The following is an 18,258-nucleotide window of genomic DNA, read 5'->3' as shown; positions in this document are numbered from 1 at the left end:
ATCCTACTTTTGTTGTAGTGTTGATTAAACTGTTTCCTATTTCTTGTACGACTGTGAGTTCTAATTTGGGTTAACTTGAACTGGATTTGTCTGTTTAGCAAACAATTTTGTGTAAAATATGTTTGTAAGGAATCTTTTTCCTTACATATACCAAGATTGTTAATCCCATTAATAATTACAAGATGTTAGATGTCACGATTGAAGATATTAAAGTTAATCTAAATTCGTCTCGTCTCGACATATTGATTGTTGTTTGTGAACGTGCTTATGAAATTCACGAAGAAGAAGAAGAAAATTGTATTGTTGGAAAAAAGAGGAGGAAACAGAAAATTGTTCCAATGCCCCAAAATATAAATGATCGAATCAACGAGTTGGATAAAAAGGTAAGAGAGGTAAAATTTAGATAATGGAAAAAAAATTATTACACGGATGCTAGTGAAAGTTACAATCTCTCTCCCTACCAACAACACAAATCGCTGAGAAATTTCTAATAGATGAAGAAGAAGAGTATCTGTGTATCTGTAGTAATGGCAACAAAAGGAACTTCAAGAAAGTCCGAATTATTGATCCATGTCTTGACATTGGTGAACTAGAATTGAGAAGATGGGAGATGAAGAAATTGGATAAAAACAAGGAAAAATCTAAGATGAGTGTATTTTATGTATTGAATGGGAATTGCACTACAATGCGTATCCGTAGTGAAATCGAAAAGGATAATAAGATTTAAATCTGGGTTGTTCGAATGGATGACGATGAGTTGATTATTGTTCTTGTGAAACTCACGTAACAATAAAAGAAGAAGAAGATGATGAAGAAGTTAGCTTCGAAAAAAGATATATATTTTATATGTGTTATAATTTTGTCCTGATTTTTTTTATTTTATTTGAAGTTTATTTTTTCAAGAAAAGGAAAATAAAGTATTACCTATGCTTTAACTTTTTCTAAAAAGGAAAACATTATTTTCTTTCCATATTTTTGGTTTTTTTTCCTTAGAGGAAAAGTTTAGAGATTTATAAATTGAAGATCTTAATCTCATAACATAACACAATATCATTCGCAATATAATCGTTTAAGGATCTTGTTTATGGAGAGATTTTCTCCTAAACATATTTATTTATTACCCCCTCCATTTAAAAAAGAATGACCCTATTTCCTTTTTAATCTGTTTAAAAAAGAATGACCCCTTTCCTTTTTTGGCAACACTTTAACTTTCCACGCGACATGTTTAAGACACAAGATTAAAGGACATTTTGGTATATTTGACATAACTTTAATATAGAACCACAAGATTAAAAATTCTTCTTTCTTTTCTTAAACTCCGTTCCAAGTCAAACTAGACCATCCTTTTTGAAACGGAGGGAGTAATTTTCAGTATGTAGATCGCTTGACCAAACAATATTAATAATGTCTTTAGTATGTTTTTATTTGTCATCTGATTTATCAATCATATGATTTACAATTTTAAGATTCTGGATGACATCCTAATCACTTTTGAACCCAACACTTTGTGCTGCACCCTGCAGATGGTTCTTGTTTTATCTTAGTTTTGCCTCTGCAAATTGGTTAGCTTTGGATGGAAATCGAATTTTCTTTTCACTCCATTATTGTTGTATTGATTATATATATATATATATATATATATATATATGTTAATTCAAACTTAAATATGTTTGAACATGAATTGTGGTTGGATAGAATATCAGCGAAATTGAAGATTTGTAAGTTAAAAAATACACAACTTGCTCAATTTAAATGGGATGACAAGGAACATCCTTCATGTTTATCACAATCATTGATTTCACAACCTTTTTTGTAACCATTTCGTCGTCAAACAAATTTGTTTAGGTGAATACACCTCTTGTAGACGCGTAAGGGTTCAATAAAAAGACATAAAATGACTAAACTTGAATTTAATAGTCCATGTGGTAGTCTCTCATTGGAGATCATCTTTAGGACCTCCGAATCAGTTTGTAGCTACTGAATTATGTGTAGTTAATCAATCATCAACCGTTTTTAACAACAACAATCACCTAACTAATAAGAAACTTTCATATATAAAGCTAAAAAATGGAGTAGTTCAAATTTTTTCTTAAATCTCTCATAATTTCAGCAAAAAAAAAAAAACGAAAAACAAAAAGAAGATGAACCGCAATGGTGAATGTGAATTCACATTCGAGTTTCATTCTTACCTAAAAAAATAAAGGCATAATACATATATTGGACCTTAAACTTGACTCAAAGTTCAACTTTGACCTTCAACTTTCCATAATGTACAAATAGACACTTTAATTATCCAACTTTTAAATAAATAAACACATGAGTCCTACATGACACAATACATGTAAGACACCACGTAGGACAAAAATGACATGTAGGATGACATGTAGGACATGTGTGTCTATTTTTTCAACTTTATACAAGTTTAAGAGTATACTTGTGCACATTCAAAGTTGAAGGGCATAAATGTGATCTGAAGCCAGGTTAAAGGGCATATTTAACTTGTGAATACTATTTGTTACTTTTTCTTTTTCTATTTGAAGGCATTTTATGTAAATTCCAATTTTGAAATTTGCTAAAAATAGAAACTTTACATAATTGATTTTTAAATTATTATTTTGATTAGGTTTATTATTTACAGGAAAAAAAATGAATCTACAATTTTTTATTGCGTGCTCTGCACCGCCTTGACATAAAACTGACTATGACTTTTTAGGGAGGTGATTATTTCATATTTAAATAGTTCAGGGGTAATAGGACCCCGTATAGAATAAATGTGCAGTTGAGAATTGGATAATAGGTTGATGGGCATTTAACTATTTTCTCTTTCCAAAAAAACACTTTAAGTGGGAGTGTGAAAAATAAAGATGATTTTTTGGAGGTACAAAAAATAAGTTAGATATTTAGTAGAACTTTCTAGAATTTGATAGAGTAAATACCTTTGATATTTATATGTAAGAAAATTCTAGATGTTCTAGATAATTAGATATTTATAATAAAATATAGAATAATCTAGATTCTTAGAAGGTAAGAATACCTAGATTTTTTTTAGATGTATCTAGTATAATTTCTAGAAGTATTTCTTCACTAGTATAAATAGAGATGACCATAGCCATATGTAACTAACCCACAAAAACTGAAATCAAATAGTCTTCTTCTATAACAAAGTTCTTTTTATCGAAAATACTCTTTCTTTTCTAGCTTCCTCTTCTTTACTTGAATCTTTCTATCTTAGTTAACGATCTTGGGCTAGTAGAACGGTTCTCTAATTAAACTTTTCTTCTGCTATTCTCTACAAAAATTTGAAAAGATTGAATTGTGCAAGAGCTCAAAGAAAACGCAAATGAATTAGGGTTAAAACCTTCATTTTATCTTCAGAAATAAAAAGGATGATTCTAATGAATCAGAGATGCACATACCTGCAATTCTTCTGGAATCTGATAATTTTCCTATTGATCGAAGAATTACATCATCTACAACTTGTTTTCTGATTCGTTGAAGTATATGAAAATCGAGTAGTATGTATCTTGATTCAAATCCTTATCTTTTTTATGCTTAAATTCGAAATTTAGTATTGCTACTCCTTTGTTCTGTAATTTTAGCTTTAATGGTGGAGCTGAGATCAGTGTCATCGCCGCCATTGAAGCTAAAATTATAGAAGTGCAAAATTTTGAATTCTAAGACCCAAAGAGATGAAGAAACCGAATCAAGATACATATTACTCGATCTTCTTGTACGTATACAAATCAGAAAACAAGTTATCCACAGAAGAATGTCAAGTATTTGCGTCTCTGATTTATTAAAATCATCGTTTTTATTTCTTGGATGTCACGATCCAAAATGAGTCGTGAGTGGCACCCAGACTTAACTTCCTAGGTGGGTGAACCAAAGAATTCAACCTTAGCTTATATTTATTGTTCAACTTGCATAATACAAACAACAATGCTGAAGCTTAAATCTTATTAATGTATGAAACACAAATCTACTAAAGTCTATTAACTATCGATTCCCAAAACCTTAAAGTCACATTAAGGACATCTAATTTTCAAATACTAAGTCTAAGAATATTAAAGACACCAAAATAATTAAATAAAATAGTTTATGTCCGAAAACTAAGGACATCATGTCATGACTGAGAGAATCCGACACAAGCTTAAATGAGTAGCTCAACTTGAAACCTGATATGCTTGAGACTGGCTAGAGATGAAGGCGAGTCGAAGTCGCTGGTACACTCACTGCACTCCATAAAAGAAAAACAAAGGAAAACACAAGTAGGGCTCAGTACGGGGCAATATTTACTGAGTAGGTATCATCGGCAAACCAAAATAGAAATTAATATATAATGAGTAATAGTATAAAAGCAACTATGACACTTAACCGTTAGCAAGCCACAAATAACATGAACAAGTGACAAACTGAAGCTAGTACACCATCACTCACAATATCCAGCACACATATGAGGACTCATGCCTCCACACCACGCTCATTTGGTAAATGGGTTCTTTGAGATTTAGCATGTTAAGTTAATTCAATAACTTTTTACTTTAATGTTACTGTGTCGGAACGTGACACTCCGATCCAATTATATTGTGTCGGAACGTGACACTTCGATTCAATTATACCGTGTCAGAATGTGATACTCCGATCCAATTATATCGTGTCGGAACGTGACACTCCCGTCCAATTATACCGTTAATTTATCATTTATTATCACCACTTTCAATTCATTGATAATATTTTTAATCAAGCCTTATTTATTCAAGGCATCACTTAATAAAGAGGTTTCAAGAATATAAATTCCACGCTCTCAGGATTACAGACCAATCACAAAGCACATAACTGTAACGACCTGTTTAGTCGTTTTAAGCAGCAGATTTTATTTCTGGAAAAACTGTCTGAGTCGACGGAACCCACGACAGACCGTCATGGGCATGACGGGCAGTCGAGGGGGTCTCGTTCCAAAACACTTAGAATTCTGAAATTTGGGTACTGAAATCGACTCTCTGAACTTCGTGACGACATGGCAGGACGGACCGTCGTGGGCACGACGGACCGTCACAGACCCTTTAATGGAATTGAGTCTCTGAACTCTGTGACGGAGCAGCAGGACGGACCGTCGCAGGCACGACGGCCCGTCACAGGCTGCGTAATCCCAGGCTGGGTCGGATTTCTGTTAAGTAATTTAAGGGGCGTTTTGGACTATTCCTGCTTTAATTATAAAGTTAGTGGGTTAATGTTAATAAGTCTAATTACTTGGGGGTTAAAAGAGGTAACCTTGAGTTAATTAGTGGGATATTATTGCCATCTTTATACTTAATTATATGCTAATTAGGGTAAAAGAAAGAGGGTTTGAATAAGAAAAATAAAAAGAACAAAGAGAGAGAGAGGATCGAATGATAGAGAGGGAGACGAACGAAGAGGAAAAACAAAGCTTTGGGGAATTTGCTTGCTTGATCACGAATCTTCGGTGGAGGTAGGTTATGGTTTATGCTATTCGTAGTAAACTCTTAATAGCGAATGATATGTATTGGGTAGTATTGTAAACCCTTCTATATGCTTAATTGTGTGCATGCATGATGTGATTTTGTATATAATTGTGATAAAATAAGCATGATGAAGCTATTGAATCCCAAATCTTGAAAAACCCTAATCTACTTTGTTAATGAAATTGATGATGCCTTAGTATAAAAGAAGGCTTGATGAACTAATGTAATGGGGTTGATGATGCCTTGGTATAAAGAAGGATTGATGAATTAATAGAATGAGATTAGTGGAGCGGGTGTCACGAACCGACACGTAGTATTAGGGGGACCGGGTGTCACGAACCGACACGTAGAATTAGGGGATCGGGTGTCACGAACCGACACGTAGAATTAGGGGATCGGGTGTCACGAACCGACACGTAGAATTAGGGGATCGGGTGTCACGAACCGACACGTAGAATTAGGGGATCGGGTGTCACGAACCGACACGTAGAATTAGGGGATCGGGTGTCACGAACCGACACGTAGAATTAGGGGATCGGGTGTCACGAACCGACACGTAGAATTAGGGGATCGGGTGTCACGAACCGACACGTAGAATTAGGGGATCGGGTGTCACGAACCGACACGTAGAATTAGGGGATCGGGTGTCACGAACCGACACGTAGAATTAGGGGATCGGGTGTCACGAACCGACACGTAGAATTAGGGGATCGGGTGTCACGAACCGACACGTAGAATTAGGGGATCGGGTGTCACGAACCGACACGTAGAATTAGGGGATCGGGTGTCACGAACCGACACGTAGAATTAGGGGATCGGGTGTCACGAACCGACACGTAGAATTAGGGGATCGGGTGTCACGAACCGACACGTAGAATTAGGGGATCGGGTGTCACGAACCGACACGTAGAATTAGGGGATCGGGTGTCACGAACCGACACGTAGAATTAGGGGATCGGGTGTCACGAACCGACACGTAGAATTAGGGGATCGGGTGTCACGAACCGACACGTAGAATTAGGGGATCGGATGTCACGAACCGACACGTAGAATTAGGGGATCGGATGTCACGAACCGACACGTAGAATTAGGGGATCGGGTGTCACGAACCGACACGTAGAATTAGGGGATCGGATGTCACGAACCGACACGTAGAATTAGGGGATCGGGGGTCACGAACCGACACGTAGAATTAGGGGATCGGGTGTCACGAACCGACACGTAGAATTAGGGGATCGGATGTCACGAACCGACACGTAGAATTAGGGGATCGGGGGTCACGAACCGACACGTAGAATTAGGGGGTCAGAGTGTCACGTACCGACACATAGAATTAGTGGGACGGGTGTCACGAACCGACACGTAGATTTAGGGGATCGGAGTGTCACGTACCGACACATAGTAGTAGGGGAGCGGAGTGTCACGTACCGACACAAGAGGAATAAAGATAATGAATCTTGAAAGATGTTAATATACTCAATCTAATGAACCTAATTCCCAAATGAGTATGGTATTGAGGCTTGAGTCCTCATGTGTGAACTTGGCGGTGCTTATTAATGATTATAGAACTTGTTGTTGCTACACGTTGAGTATTGTAGTTGATTTATGATATTATCTGATATATACTGTTTTCTATTTTGAGTTGGCCGATGATACCTACTCAGTACCCGTGTTTTGTACTGACCCCTACTTGTATTTGTTTTCCTTGTTATTTGTGGAGTGCAGCAAACGTACCGTCGTCTTCAACTCAACCGCAACTCTAGCCAGTCTTCATTACACCGGATTTCAGGGTGAGCTAATGCTTCTAGCTTGGACTGGATCTTCTTCCTCATGTCTTGATGCCTTGAAGTTCCGGCATGGACTAGCTTTTGTTTATTTTAGCTTCTTAGAATACTCTTAGTTTAGTAATTTGATCATAGATGTTCTTGTGGTGATGACTTCCAGATTTTGGGGAATAATAGATGTTGAATTTTAGAAGTTATTGAATTGATTTTTATTAATGAGTTTAAGTCTTCCGCATTACTTTCTGTTGATATTATAATGAAATGTTAGGGTTTAGATTGGTTGGTTCGCTCACATAGGAGGGTAAGTGTGGGTGCCAGTCGCGGCTCGCTTTTGGGTCGTGACAATAACCAAGCCACACAACCACACAATCAAGTACATAAAAAATTTCACAATATCATTTAATGTATATCAATCACTATTAAGAGTTTACTATCAAATAGTATAAGCCATAACCTACCTCCACCGAAGAACTGAAGTCAAACAAGCTACTTCTCCAATACTTTTAATTTCCTCAATACGTCTGAACCTTTCCAATCTATTAAGTATATATAATTTGTAAATAAACGAGTAAGAAACACCCATATTATTCTATGTGTACCCTAGACCCAAAAATCCACTTAATTCTGTAATCAATTTCCTAAAGTTTAATCTAAGTGAGCTTTTTCATGATATATCATATAAAAGGAACATTTTGATTAATAAAAGGTAAAATATACCAATTCATATATTACAAGTATCAAAATCAACATTTATTACTAACTCAAATACCAAACATATGATATTAGCCTTTGTAATTAATTTTGAATTCTGACATCATGGTCACAAAAGAGTTTCACACTATTGGTCACCCGCCCTCTCTCTTCTTTAGGTGCGAACCATATAAAATTGTTTGATTGTAGTAACTCAAAAATCACACAGGAGATATTAATTGTATTAGGCAAATTCGATGCAAAGAACTTGTCTGAGAAGACTTTGGCAAGTAAAGTCGATCTATGGACTACTACCCACTATATTAACACCCTTTGTCACTCAGTTGAGCAATACATTTCTTTTTCCAAATAATTTCATTGTTAATTTACTTTCTCTAGGCCGTAAACAAACCCGAAAACTTTTGAATCAATGGTCTACAATCATCGATTTCATTGACGTTCTATAATTAATTAATTACATTTTTTTCAAAACCTAATGTGAGGGGCCCCATGAGGATGTCTAATTGAACTATTTTTCTTTATCGATTGTCAATTTCTTAATCAAAAGTAATTGCAAAATTTACATAAACAACGACATTCAAAAGTAATAAAGTTATACTTAAGGATATGAATTAATACTAAGGTGTAGCTAAAGTGGATCCCACAAATTTTAAAAAGTTTTACAATATTTAAATTAAAATAGAATAAAAAATATTTTCTTATTTTATCAAAAAATACCCTTGCAACAAAATTTTACAATTCACGTGACACAATTGGCGAAGTTAATGTTCACACGATTCGTTGGATATTCTAAAATCTATCACAAAATGCACGCACTGTACATAAAAAATTTCTCTCATGCATAAAAGGCTAGTCCAAGTCACACTTTTCTTATGATGTTTCTCTCTCTCTCTCTCTCTCTCTCTCTCTCTCTATATATATATATATTTGTGTCTATGCACTCCATTTCTTCAAACTCATCACTCTTGATTACTCAATTTATACTGTTTCGAGAATTCAAAGCTATCCATTCTTGATTCTCCAGCTATAAAGGGCTTTCGCTATAACTCTATCTTTTACCGCTTGAAGAATTCAAAGCTATCCATTCTTGATTTTTGGCAGAAAAGGGGATGTGTTCATTCAGGTTAATATTTGTAAATGCAGTTTAGTCTTGTTGTTATGGTGAAGAGTTTCTTTAGAGATATATATGGTTGTTAAAACAAAAGGTGTATCCTTACTCAGGTGAAGATGGATTCAGAGGACGACTCTATTTCAAAGAGGAGTACAGGAGAAAAATCTTTAAAATATATGGTCGAGAGAATTGAAAAGAGGAACCACTTTAGTCTAAGTAGAAAAGATTAAAGATGGAGACTTCTGGAGGTGACAATAAAAATGTAGAAAACAATGGGAGAAGGAAGTTCAGTCCAGGAACTTCTGAGTCCACTATCATAATGAAGTCATTCCTCTAGAAGAGATGGAACATTCTTTTGTCAAAGAAACACTTCCTTTAGTATTTCGATTTGAAGACGAGGAACCTCTCCCCCCAAAGAAAGAAAATGGGAACAAAAAATTGATTTTTTTTCTTTCTAAAATGAACATGTGTATCTTGGAATCACATATTGAATTTACGAATCCATCAGTTTCATTAATGTAGAATGGATAACTAAGTGAATGTCAAATGAGTAACTATTTTCTTGTTCTAGAAGAAAAAATTGGACTCATCTGTTCAGCTTGTTCATATGTGATAAGTCAAATTTGTTCATCTAGAACAAGACGGTGGTTCCCCATTTGACAGTTACTTAGTTGTCCTTTTTTCATCGGCGAACCGGATGGATTCGTAAATCAAATATGTGATTTCAAGATACACATGTTCATTTCATAAAAAGGATCTTTAATTTCCTTTTCTCATTCTTCTTTCTCTGGGGGAAGAGGTTTAGCGTCTTCAAACCTAAATATTAACGGAAGTGTTTCTTTGACAACAACATGTTCCTTCTCTTCTGGAGGAGTGAGTTTATTGATTATTGCAGTCCTTTTTATACGAAGATTTAAACATAAAAAAATTAAAGTCGAGCACGCATGTATCAAATGACTTGGTTGGCGCAGTGGTTACAAATTGGATGCTCAAGGTTGTTGGCTTGTTTTTATTCTTGAGTTTGATTCCCTCTGTACACATAAATTCTAGTTTCAAATCCAACTCTCCTCTTTCTACTTATTTATTTCAATATTTTACTTTATTTTATTTTATTTTATTTTTCTCTCTATGTTGATTGTCCTTTTTCCCTTTATGCCATTTTGCTAACTTTTTCTAAACAAAACTTTATCAAAAAGACTTTTCCTTCTTCCTTTTTTCTTTATTTGAAATAATTTTTATTTTGGTTTTCTAAATTTACTTATGCACTTATACTTTGTAGTTGACAGCTAAAGTAGCACCCAATATCTTAAAATCTTAGATCCGCCATTGGCTCCGCGCTTCAGTAGTTTAAAAAAACCTCACTTCAACCTGCCCCGCCTAACCTTCAATTCATTTCACCTCGCCTAGCCTTAAACCCACCTTACCCCATTCACCCCACCCATTACCATCCCTATATGGGACTATTTCAAACCTGAAATTCGGACAAATCTATCTAACCTATGTGTCTCAAAGGGAAATACTTAATATATAAACAAAAAAATTGTTTGACAGGAATACAACGAATTATCGCATAAGATAATTACACTTGACATTTCAAGCGTATTACAATGTGACATGTGACCAATAAAATCTAGTCAGATTCAACTCACCAACAATTATTGTGGTCATGACCTTAAGTCGTACCCAATAGCTTCTTCTATCCATTATTGAAGATACAAAATAACTATAGGAATGATCAAGTTTGGGAGCAATGAGATTGGAAATAAAGTTTATCAATGGTCGATCTAGATAAGCTTCATCTATAATTTTTTTCCGGATAATTCAAGATTTTCTTAAGTAGTCATCCAACCACGCTTGACGAATTCAACGTAAACATAATGCTTATTATTATAAGAGGCGGAAAAATACATACAACACATTACTTAGGGTACGTTAGACTATAAGTACACTCATTCCCCTCGCTTGTAATTTATCTTATTCTCATCACAATAACTCTATTAATCCCTAACTAAAGCTCAAAGGCTCTCAAATTATTGTTTTCTAGTAATATCGTCAGATAATCACACCCCAAAAATATTCAATAAGAATAATTTCTTGTCTTATATCATTACTTTACAATGTATTGTTTTTACGTATCAGTTTGATCATTTACTTTAGCAAGTTATACAACATTAAGAATAATATAACATTTGTTCATAATATAATTCTCCTGCGATTCAATTCTTATTATAAACCACTTGTTCAGGGGTGTACACACTAATGTGGCATGAACCATGTGTTTGAACACTTATGTAAATTTAGGGTGTTTTTGGTACGAAGGAAAATACTTTCTTGGAAATAAATTGGATTCTGACTTATTTTCCCATTATGGTTGGTGAGTAGAAAATATTTTTTTGTATAAGAATGAAAATGTAAAGACTACTGAATTATTAACTGTCTATGAAGCCTCTAAACTGATTGAGATGAATGTTGGGACAAACCCTACAACATCATATTGAACTAACTAGAAAGCAATAAAGGATGTCCTTCGGAGTACAAGGAGGCTCACCAACTGACTCTGGAGTGCTCAACTGGATCAACGATGTGCTGGATGTCGATCCTCGTTTACCTATGTCTGCATCATAATACGGTGCAGGCCAACTGGCATCAGTACATTGAATGTACGAGTATGTGAGTTGGATGCTAATACCACATAGGCTAGAAAGATATTCTAAAAGAAACACTTACCTTGGATTTTCTCAACTAATGAATACTTAATAAACTCATTTCATTATAAAGTAGATATAATTAAGTGCAGAATAATGAAAGATGTTTTCAAACATGCTAGAAACTCTGTGTATGCAAAGATACAAGAAACTCTGGAATATATATAAAAATTACAATGAACTGATGTATATGAAAATACAATAACTACTATGGGAGTTTTTCTAACCGACAACCATCACATGAGAGATATAGTGATGATACATCAATCTACCCACGCTTCCAGCATATCCTATCCCCAGCCAAAGGTATAAGACCTGAACTGCTTAATGGATCCACTAGTCTACTATGAAAAGGATTCATCTAAAAAGTATGAACCTTTTCTGCCCATGGTGGTTACATGGTTTATAAAGGCTGTGAGTTGTCTGAACCCTCCCCATATTGGTGTTCAATACTACTCCAAAAAATATGCTTGCTCTTATGTTTTAAAAACATACTGATTCTGTGGTTGAGATAAATGCTCAATATACTTAGCTCAAAGCTATCTTGAAAATCATAGTTTCCCTACTTGCTTCTTTTAGAAAGCTATAGTTCTTTTATGAAAACTTGAGCTAAGGCTCCTTGGAAATCAAGGTTTCCTTACTAATTAAATGTTAAAACATTTCAAGTCTCTTTAGGAATACTTAGTCCCCTTATACATTTGAAGAAAAGAATTTCTACTTCACTCTTTACTGAACTCAAAACTTAAAAGAATTTCGACTTCACTCTTTACTGAACTCAAAACTTAAGTCTTAGAAAAGTTAAAATGTTTGTAAAAGATTTATATAACTTGAAATGACTCCTCTGATATGACTTTTGATTTCTCTTAACGTTAATTATTAACTACTCTTGACTTGTCTCTTAACTGATACTTGAGTTGAGTTATGGATTGAAGGAATTAGATTCGTGTTTTGGAAAGATCTCATGATAATTTATGAATGATTCGACATAGCTAAACATGAGAAAAATCTGAATATCAGAATTTGAAGGTGGGTTCGTGACGCGGAGGAAAAATTTAATTTTGGTTCCAAAAACGTCTTTTGAGGCAGAACACCACTTAAATTTCAAAACTGCGTGTTGGACGCGCGACAGGTGACTTGGTCCTAGTTTTGCCCGTCAAATTTTCTTCTTCATTTTTCTTCCCCAATTCACCCAAATTGGTTCTTTTTCTTAAATATCTTTTAGATGCAGATATTCAGCAAATGTATCTAAGAATCTAACCGGAAACGACCCTATAATGCAACGTAACGAATTCAAAAAACTTCAAAAAGGGCATAACTTACTCATACAAAGGCGAAATCGTGCAAACTTGGCGGCGTTGGAAAGACGTTCCAAGGTATTTCCGGTCATATCTAGAAATACCTCTTATTCATACTAAGCTAAAAGTTATGGTCATTTGAAAATGACCAGAACTCACTTTTAACTTAAAATTTTCCAGATTTTCCTTACACTTTCCAAAATTAACTATTTCCAGATTTTACACTTCCTTTTAGTTCTTATTAGTTGCGAGATGTTACAATATCTCCCACTTGGGAACATTCATCCTCGAATGAGGTCACTCCTACTATACTAAGGGTTGTAACTTCTATTTCAGACACCCAACAAGCAAATGCAACAAACAACATGCTTACTCATAATTTAGATAGTACTAAGAAAAAAATTAGTACCTTGGTGTGCATTTTCTCTGGATTCAAGGAGGTGTAGATATCTCCTTTTCATATCCTGCTCATCTTCCTAAGTAGCTTCTTCAAAAAATTGGTTCCTCCAAAGGACCTTGATTGCCACAACCTCCTTTGTTCTCAACTTGCGAACTTGACGATCTAAAATATGAACCAGAATATCTTCATAGGATAAAATATCCGTAATTCCAACATTTTCAGTTGGTACAATCAATAAAGGATCACCCATGCACTTTTTCAACGTATATATGTGAAACATTGGATGAAATGCTGCTAAATCTTGTGGTAGATCCAACTCATAAATTACAATGCCAATTCTCTTGGAAATTCTACAAGGACCAATATATCGGGGACTAAGTTTCCCCTTCTTACCAAACCTCATAACACCCTTCATAGGTGAAACTTTTAGATATACCCAATCATCCACCTCAATCGCCAATGGCCTTCTTCTCATATCTGTGTAGGACTTCTAACGACTCTGTGCCATTTTCAATCTCTCTTGGATCACATTTACCTTCTCAATTCTTCACCCACTTCGAACTACCCAATAGGAGATCTGTATTTTCTTTCTGATGAAGAGCTTCATATGGAACCATTTGGATGCTCGAATGGTAAATGTTGTTGTAAAGCGAACTCGATGAAAGGTAGGTGATCATCCCAATTCACCTTGTAATCAATTACACATGCTCTCAACATATCTTCTAAGGTCTGGATAGTACACTCCGCTTTTCCATCCGTATAAGGATGAAAAACAGTACTTAAGTTCACCTAACCAAACCCTTCTGGAAAGATTTCCAGAATTGTGCAATGAATTGTGCACCTCTATCAGAAAGTATTGAGACTGGGACTCCATGAAGTCTCACCACCTAATGAATGTATAACTTTGCATAATCCTCTACCAAATGAGTGGTCTTTACCGGCAAGAAGTGGGCTGATTTTGTCATTTTATCGACAATCACTCAAATCGAATCATCCTGTCTGCGAGACCTTGAAAACCCTGTGATGATGTCCATTTTAATAATCTCCCACTTCCATTCCAGAAGTTCAATATTTTAAGCCAATCCTACATGCCTTTGGTGTTCCATTTTCATTTGTTTGCAATTTGGGCATTTGACAACAAATTCAGCAATGCCCTTCTTCATGCCTTCCCACCAATATACCTCTCCCAAATTGCGGTACATCTTTGTGGAACTCGGATGAATGGAATATCTAGAGATATGAGCTTCCTCCATGATCCTCTCTTGGAGTCCATCCACCCTAGGTACACAAAACCTACCTTGATACTTAGGCACACCATCTCTCCCTTGTTCAAAATCCAAAACTCTTTGCTTATGAGCATTTGGCTTCAAGTCAATAAAAATGATGTCTTGGTGTTGCTTCTGTTTCACTTTTGACACTAGTGATGACTCATCCCCATTGGTCACCACTATCCCTTCTTCTGTGGAATCCATAAGTCTTACTCCCAAGCGTGCAAGTCTGTGCACATGTTTTTCTAGTTCTTTCTTCTCTTCCTCAAGGTGGGCGGTACTACCCATAAACAACCTGCTTAAGGCATCAACAACCACATTAGCCTTTCCTGGGTGGTAAAGAATACTCATGTTATAATCTTTGAGTAATTCTAACCATTTCGTCTGTCTGAGATTGAGTTCAATCTGGGTGAACACATATTGTAAGCTCTTGCGGTCAGTTAAATATGTGAACATGAACACCATACAAGTAGTGACGCCATAATTTCAAGGCAAAAAATACAGCAACCAACTCTAAGTCATGGGTTGGATAATTCTTATGAACCTTCAACTGTCTTGAGGCATAAGCTATAACTTTGTCATTCTGCAATAATACATAACCCAAACCAACTCTAGATGCATCAAAATACACCGCAAAACCTTGAGTACCCTCCGATAAAGTCAAAACTGTGGCAGTAGTCAACCTCTTCTTTAATTCTTGAAAGCTTTTCACACAAGCTTCAGACAATCGAAACTTGATTGTTTTCCGAGTCAACTTTGTCAAAAGGGACGAAATGGACGAGAAAACTTCTACAAATCTTCTATAATAGCTAGCCAAACCCAAGAAACTCGTAATATCAGTCGGAGATGTGGGTCTAGGACAATTCTACACTGCGTCAATTTTTTGGTATCAACTCTAGTACCATCACCAGAAACTATGTAACCTAAGAATTCCACAGACTCAATCCAAAACTCACACTTAGAGAACTTGGCATACAACTCTCTATCCTTCAGTCTTCAGTCTAAAGAACTATTATGAGATGACTAGCATGACCTTCTTCATTCCTTGAATAAATTACTATGTCATAAATGAAGAAGACAACATAAATATCTAAATAAGGTTTGAAGACTCATTCATAAGATCCATTAATACTACTAGTGCATTTGATAAACCAAAGGATATGACTAAAAACTCATAATCCCAATATCTGGATCTGAAAGCTGTCTTTGGTATATCATATTCCCTTACTCTTAAATAATGGTAGCCTGATTTGAGGTCTATTTTCAAGAAACAACAAGCACCCTGAAGCTGATAAAAAAGATCATCAATCCTTGGAAGAGGATATTTATTCTTGATGGTCAGCTTGTCAGTTGGCAGTAATCTATACACATCCTAAGGGAACCATCTTTCTTTCTCACAAACAAGATCGGAGCACCCCAAGGTGAGACAGTTGGCCGAATAAAGTCTTTATCTAAAAGTTCTTTTAACTGCTCTTTTAACTCTTTCAACTCTGCTGGTGCCATTCTATATGGCGGAATAGTGATGGGATGAGTATATGGAGAAGATCTATACCGAAATCTGTATCTCTTTGAGGAGGGACTCCGAGAAGATCATTTGGAAATTCTTTCACTACTGGAACTAGCTGAATATGAGGTATCTCAACACTAGGGTCATTAACTAGGACTAAGTGAAAGACACACTCCTTAGAAACTAACTTCCTCGGCTTAAGATACAAAATAAATTGACCCTTAGGCATTGCTGAAATGCTTTTCCACTCTACGACTGGCTCATTTGAAAACTAAAACTTGACTACTCGAGTCCTACAATCAACTAAGGCATAACAAGCATGAATCCAGTCCATACTAAGCATGACATCGAAGTCTACCATATCTAACTAAACTAAGTCAACCATGGTACTCTTGTGATTGACGGAGACAGGACAATCACGGTAGACCCTTTCTACTAGAATGGATTCACCAACTGGTGTGGAAACAAAGAATGGTTCACTAAGTTGCTCAGGAATAATGTCAAAGTTCATGACAGCACATGGAGTTACAAAACATAAACTCGCTCCTGGGTCTAGCAATTCATAAACAGTAAAGTCAAAGACTTGAATCTTACCAGTGACAATGTATGGCAAATTCTCATGTTCTTGGAGATGTTTGAGAACATACAAGCGGTTTGTTCCTTTGCCAGCACCAGAACTAGTTTCTTTGGGTGAATCCTTGTCTGGTGGAGAAACTGATGAAGACTGAGCTCTGTTTCCCCAATTACCACTATCTTGCTTGTTTTTTGGACACTCCCTCATGAAATTCCTAGTATGACCACACTTGAAGCAACCCGTGGATCCCTCACGATAAACACCAGGGTGATTTCTACCATACTTGGTGCAGGCAGGAGGCTTACTACCTCCTTGTGCCATACTACCTTGTGAATGTGTAGGCTTAGCTCGGTAGTTTTAACAATGATGCTCAACTTTGTCTTTGGGCGCAGGTGCATTAGCAGATGATGGTGCTGACCCATTTTGTTTCTGAAACTCTGGCCGACTTGAACCACCTTTCTGCTGCCCATACTCATTCCCAATCTTATCCTTCTCATATTTGTACTCTTCTCAGTCCCTCAAATTTTTCTTATCTACCTGTTGTACATAGATCATCAACCTCAAAATGTCCATATCTCCAATAAGCATTGAACTCGACCTTCATTGCTTGAAGAACGACCTAATCCAGCAGCGAACAATCTCATCATACTCCTCATGCCCTTAACCATCTCCGGAGCATAACAAGATAGTTGGGTGAATTTCAACCCATACTCATGCACACTGAGCGAGTCCTGCTTAAGGGTGAGAAACCTTGGCCTCTCTTGATTCTTGGGGAAATAAACGCCCCAAGAAATCCTCCTTAAAACAAGACTAACTCATAAGTGGTGCCTTTTCATGTCTACCCTTCTCTCACTGATCAAACCAAGTCCTCGCAATGCCCTTGAGTTGATAAGCAGCTAACTCAACTCTCTTAATGTCAAGAACGTGCATCACCTCAAACACCTTTTTCAGTTCCTCAGTGAAGTTCTCTGGGTCCTCAGTAGTGCTCGAACCAGTGAAACTTGGGGGATTCATCCTCAAGAATTCTCGAATCCTCAAAGTGTCAACCCCTTCTTCTCGAGCTCCTCTTTGTTGACCTACTTGGTTAGTCACAGCTTAACTCAGCATCCTAATAGTCTCACGGAACTTAGCATAGGTAACTTCCCCTTGAGGTTGCACTTCAGGTTCATCGGGTAACTCTTGTTCCTGAGGTTCAACATTCCTCCTAGCTGGACGACCTCTTGCTGGTCTTCATGGAGGCATGATTATCTAAAACACGTGTAAGCACGAATTAGACAGAGTGTCACGACCCAAAACGGGCCGCGACTGGCACCCACACTTATCCTACTATGTGAGCGAACCAACCAATCTAATCCCCAACATTTCAACCATAAATAACAAAATATAATGCGGAAGACTTAAAACTCATTAATGAAAATCG

General features: G+C 36.2%; 1 protein-coding gene and 1 pseudogene across 1 annotated transcript; one reads left to right on the top strand and one right to left on the bottom strand.

Annotated features, from left to right (window-relative positions):
* Positions 1 to 182: 182 nt before the first annotated feature.
* LOC114077133 lies at positions 183 to 787 on the top strand (annotated as a pseudogene).
* A 15,844-nt stretch (positions 788 to 16,631) lies between these two features.
* Positions 16,632 to 17,159, bottom strand: LOC107019277. Its single transcript, XM_015219819.1, has one exon. It carries the CDS (start codon positions 17,157 to 17,159, stop codon positions 16,632 to 16,634), a length of 528 nt encoding a protein of 175 aa, XP_015075305.1.
* Positions 17,160 to 18,258: the final 1,099 nt, after the last annotated feature.

The sequence above is a fragment of the Solanum pennellii genome, chromosome 5 (genome assembly GCF_001406875.1).
Source record: "Solanum pennellii chromosome 5, SPENNV200".
Lineage (NCBI taxonomy): Eukaryota > Viridiplantae > Streptophyta > Magnoliopsida > Solanales > Solanaceae > Solanum > Solanum pennellii.
Note: the sequence above shows the minus strand (reverse complement) of the source record. Positions and strands in the feature narration are given on the sequence as shown.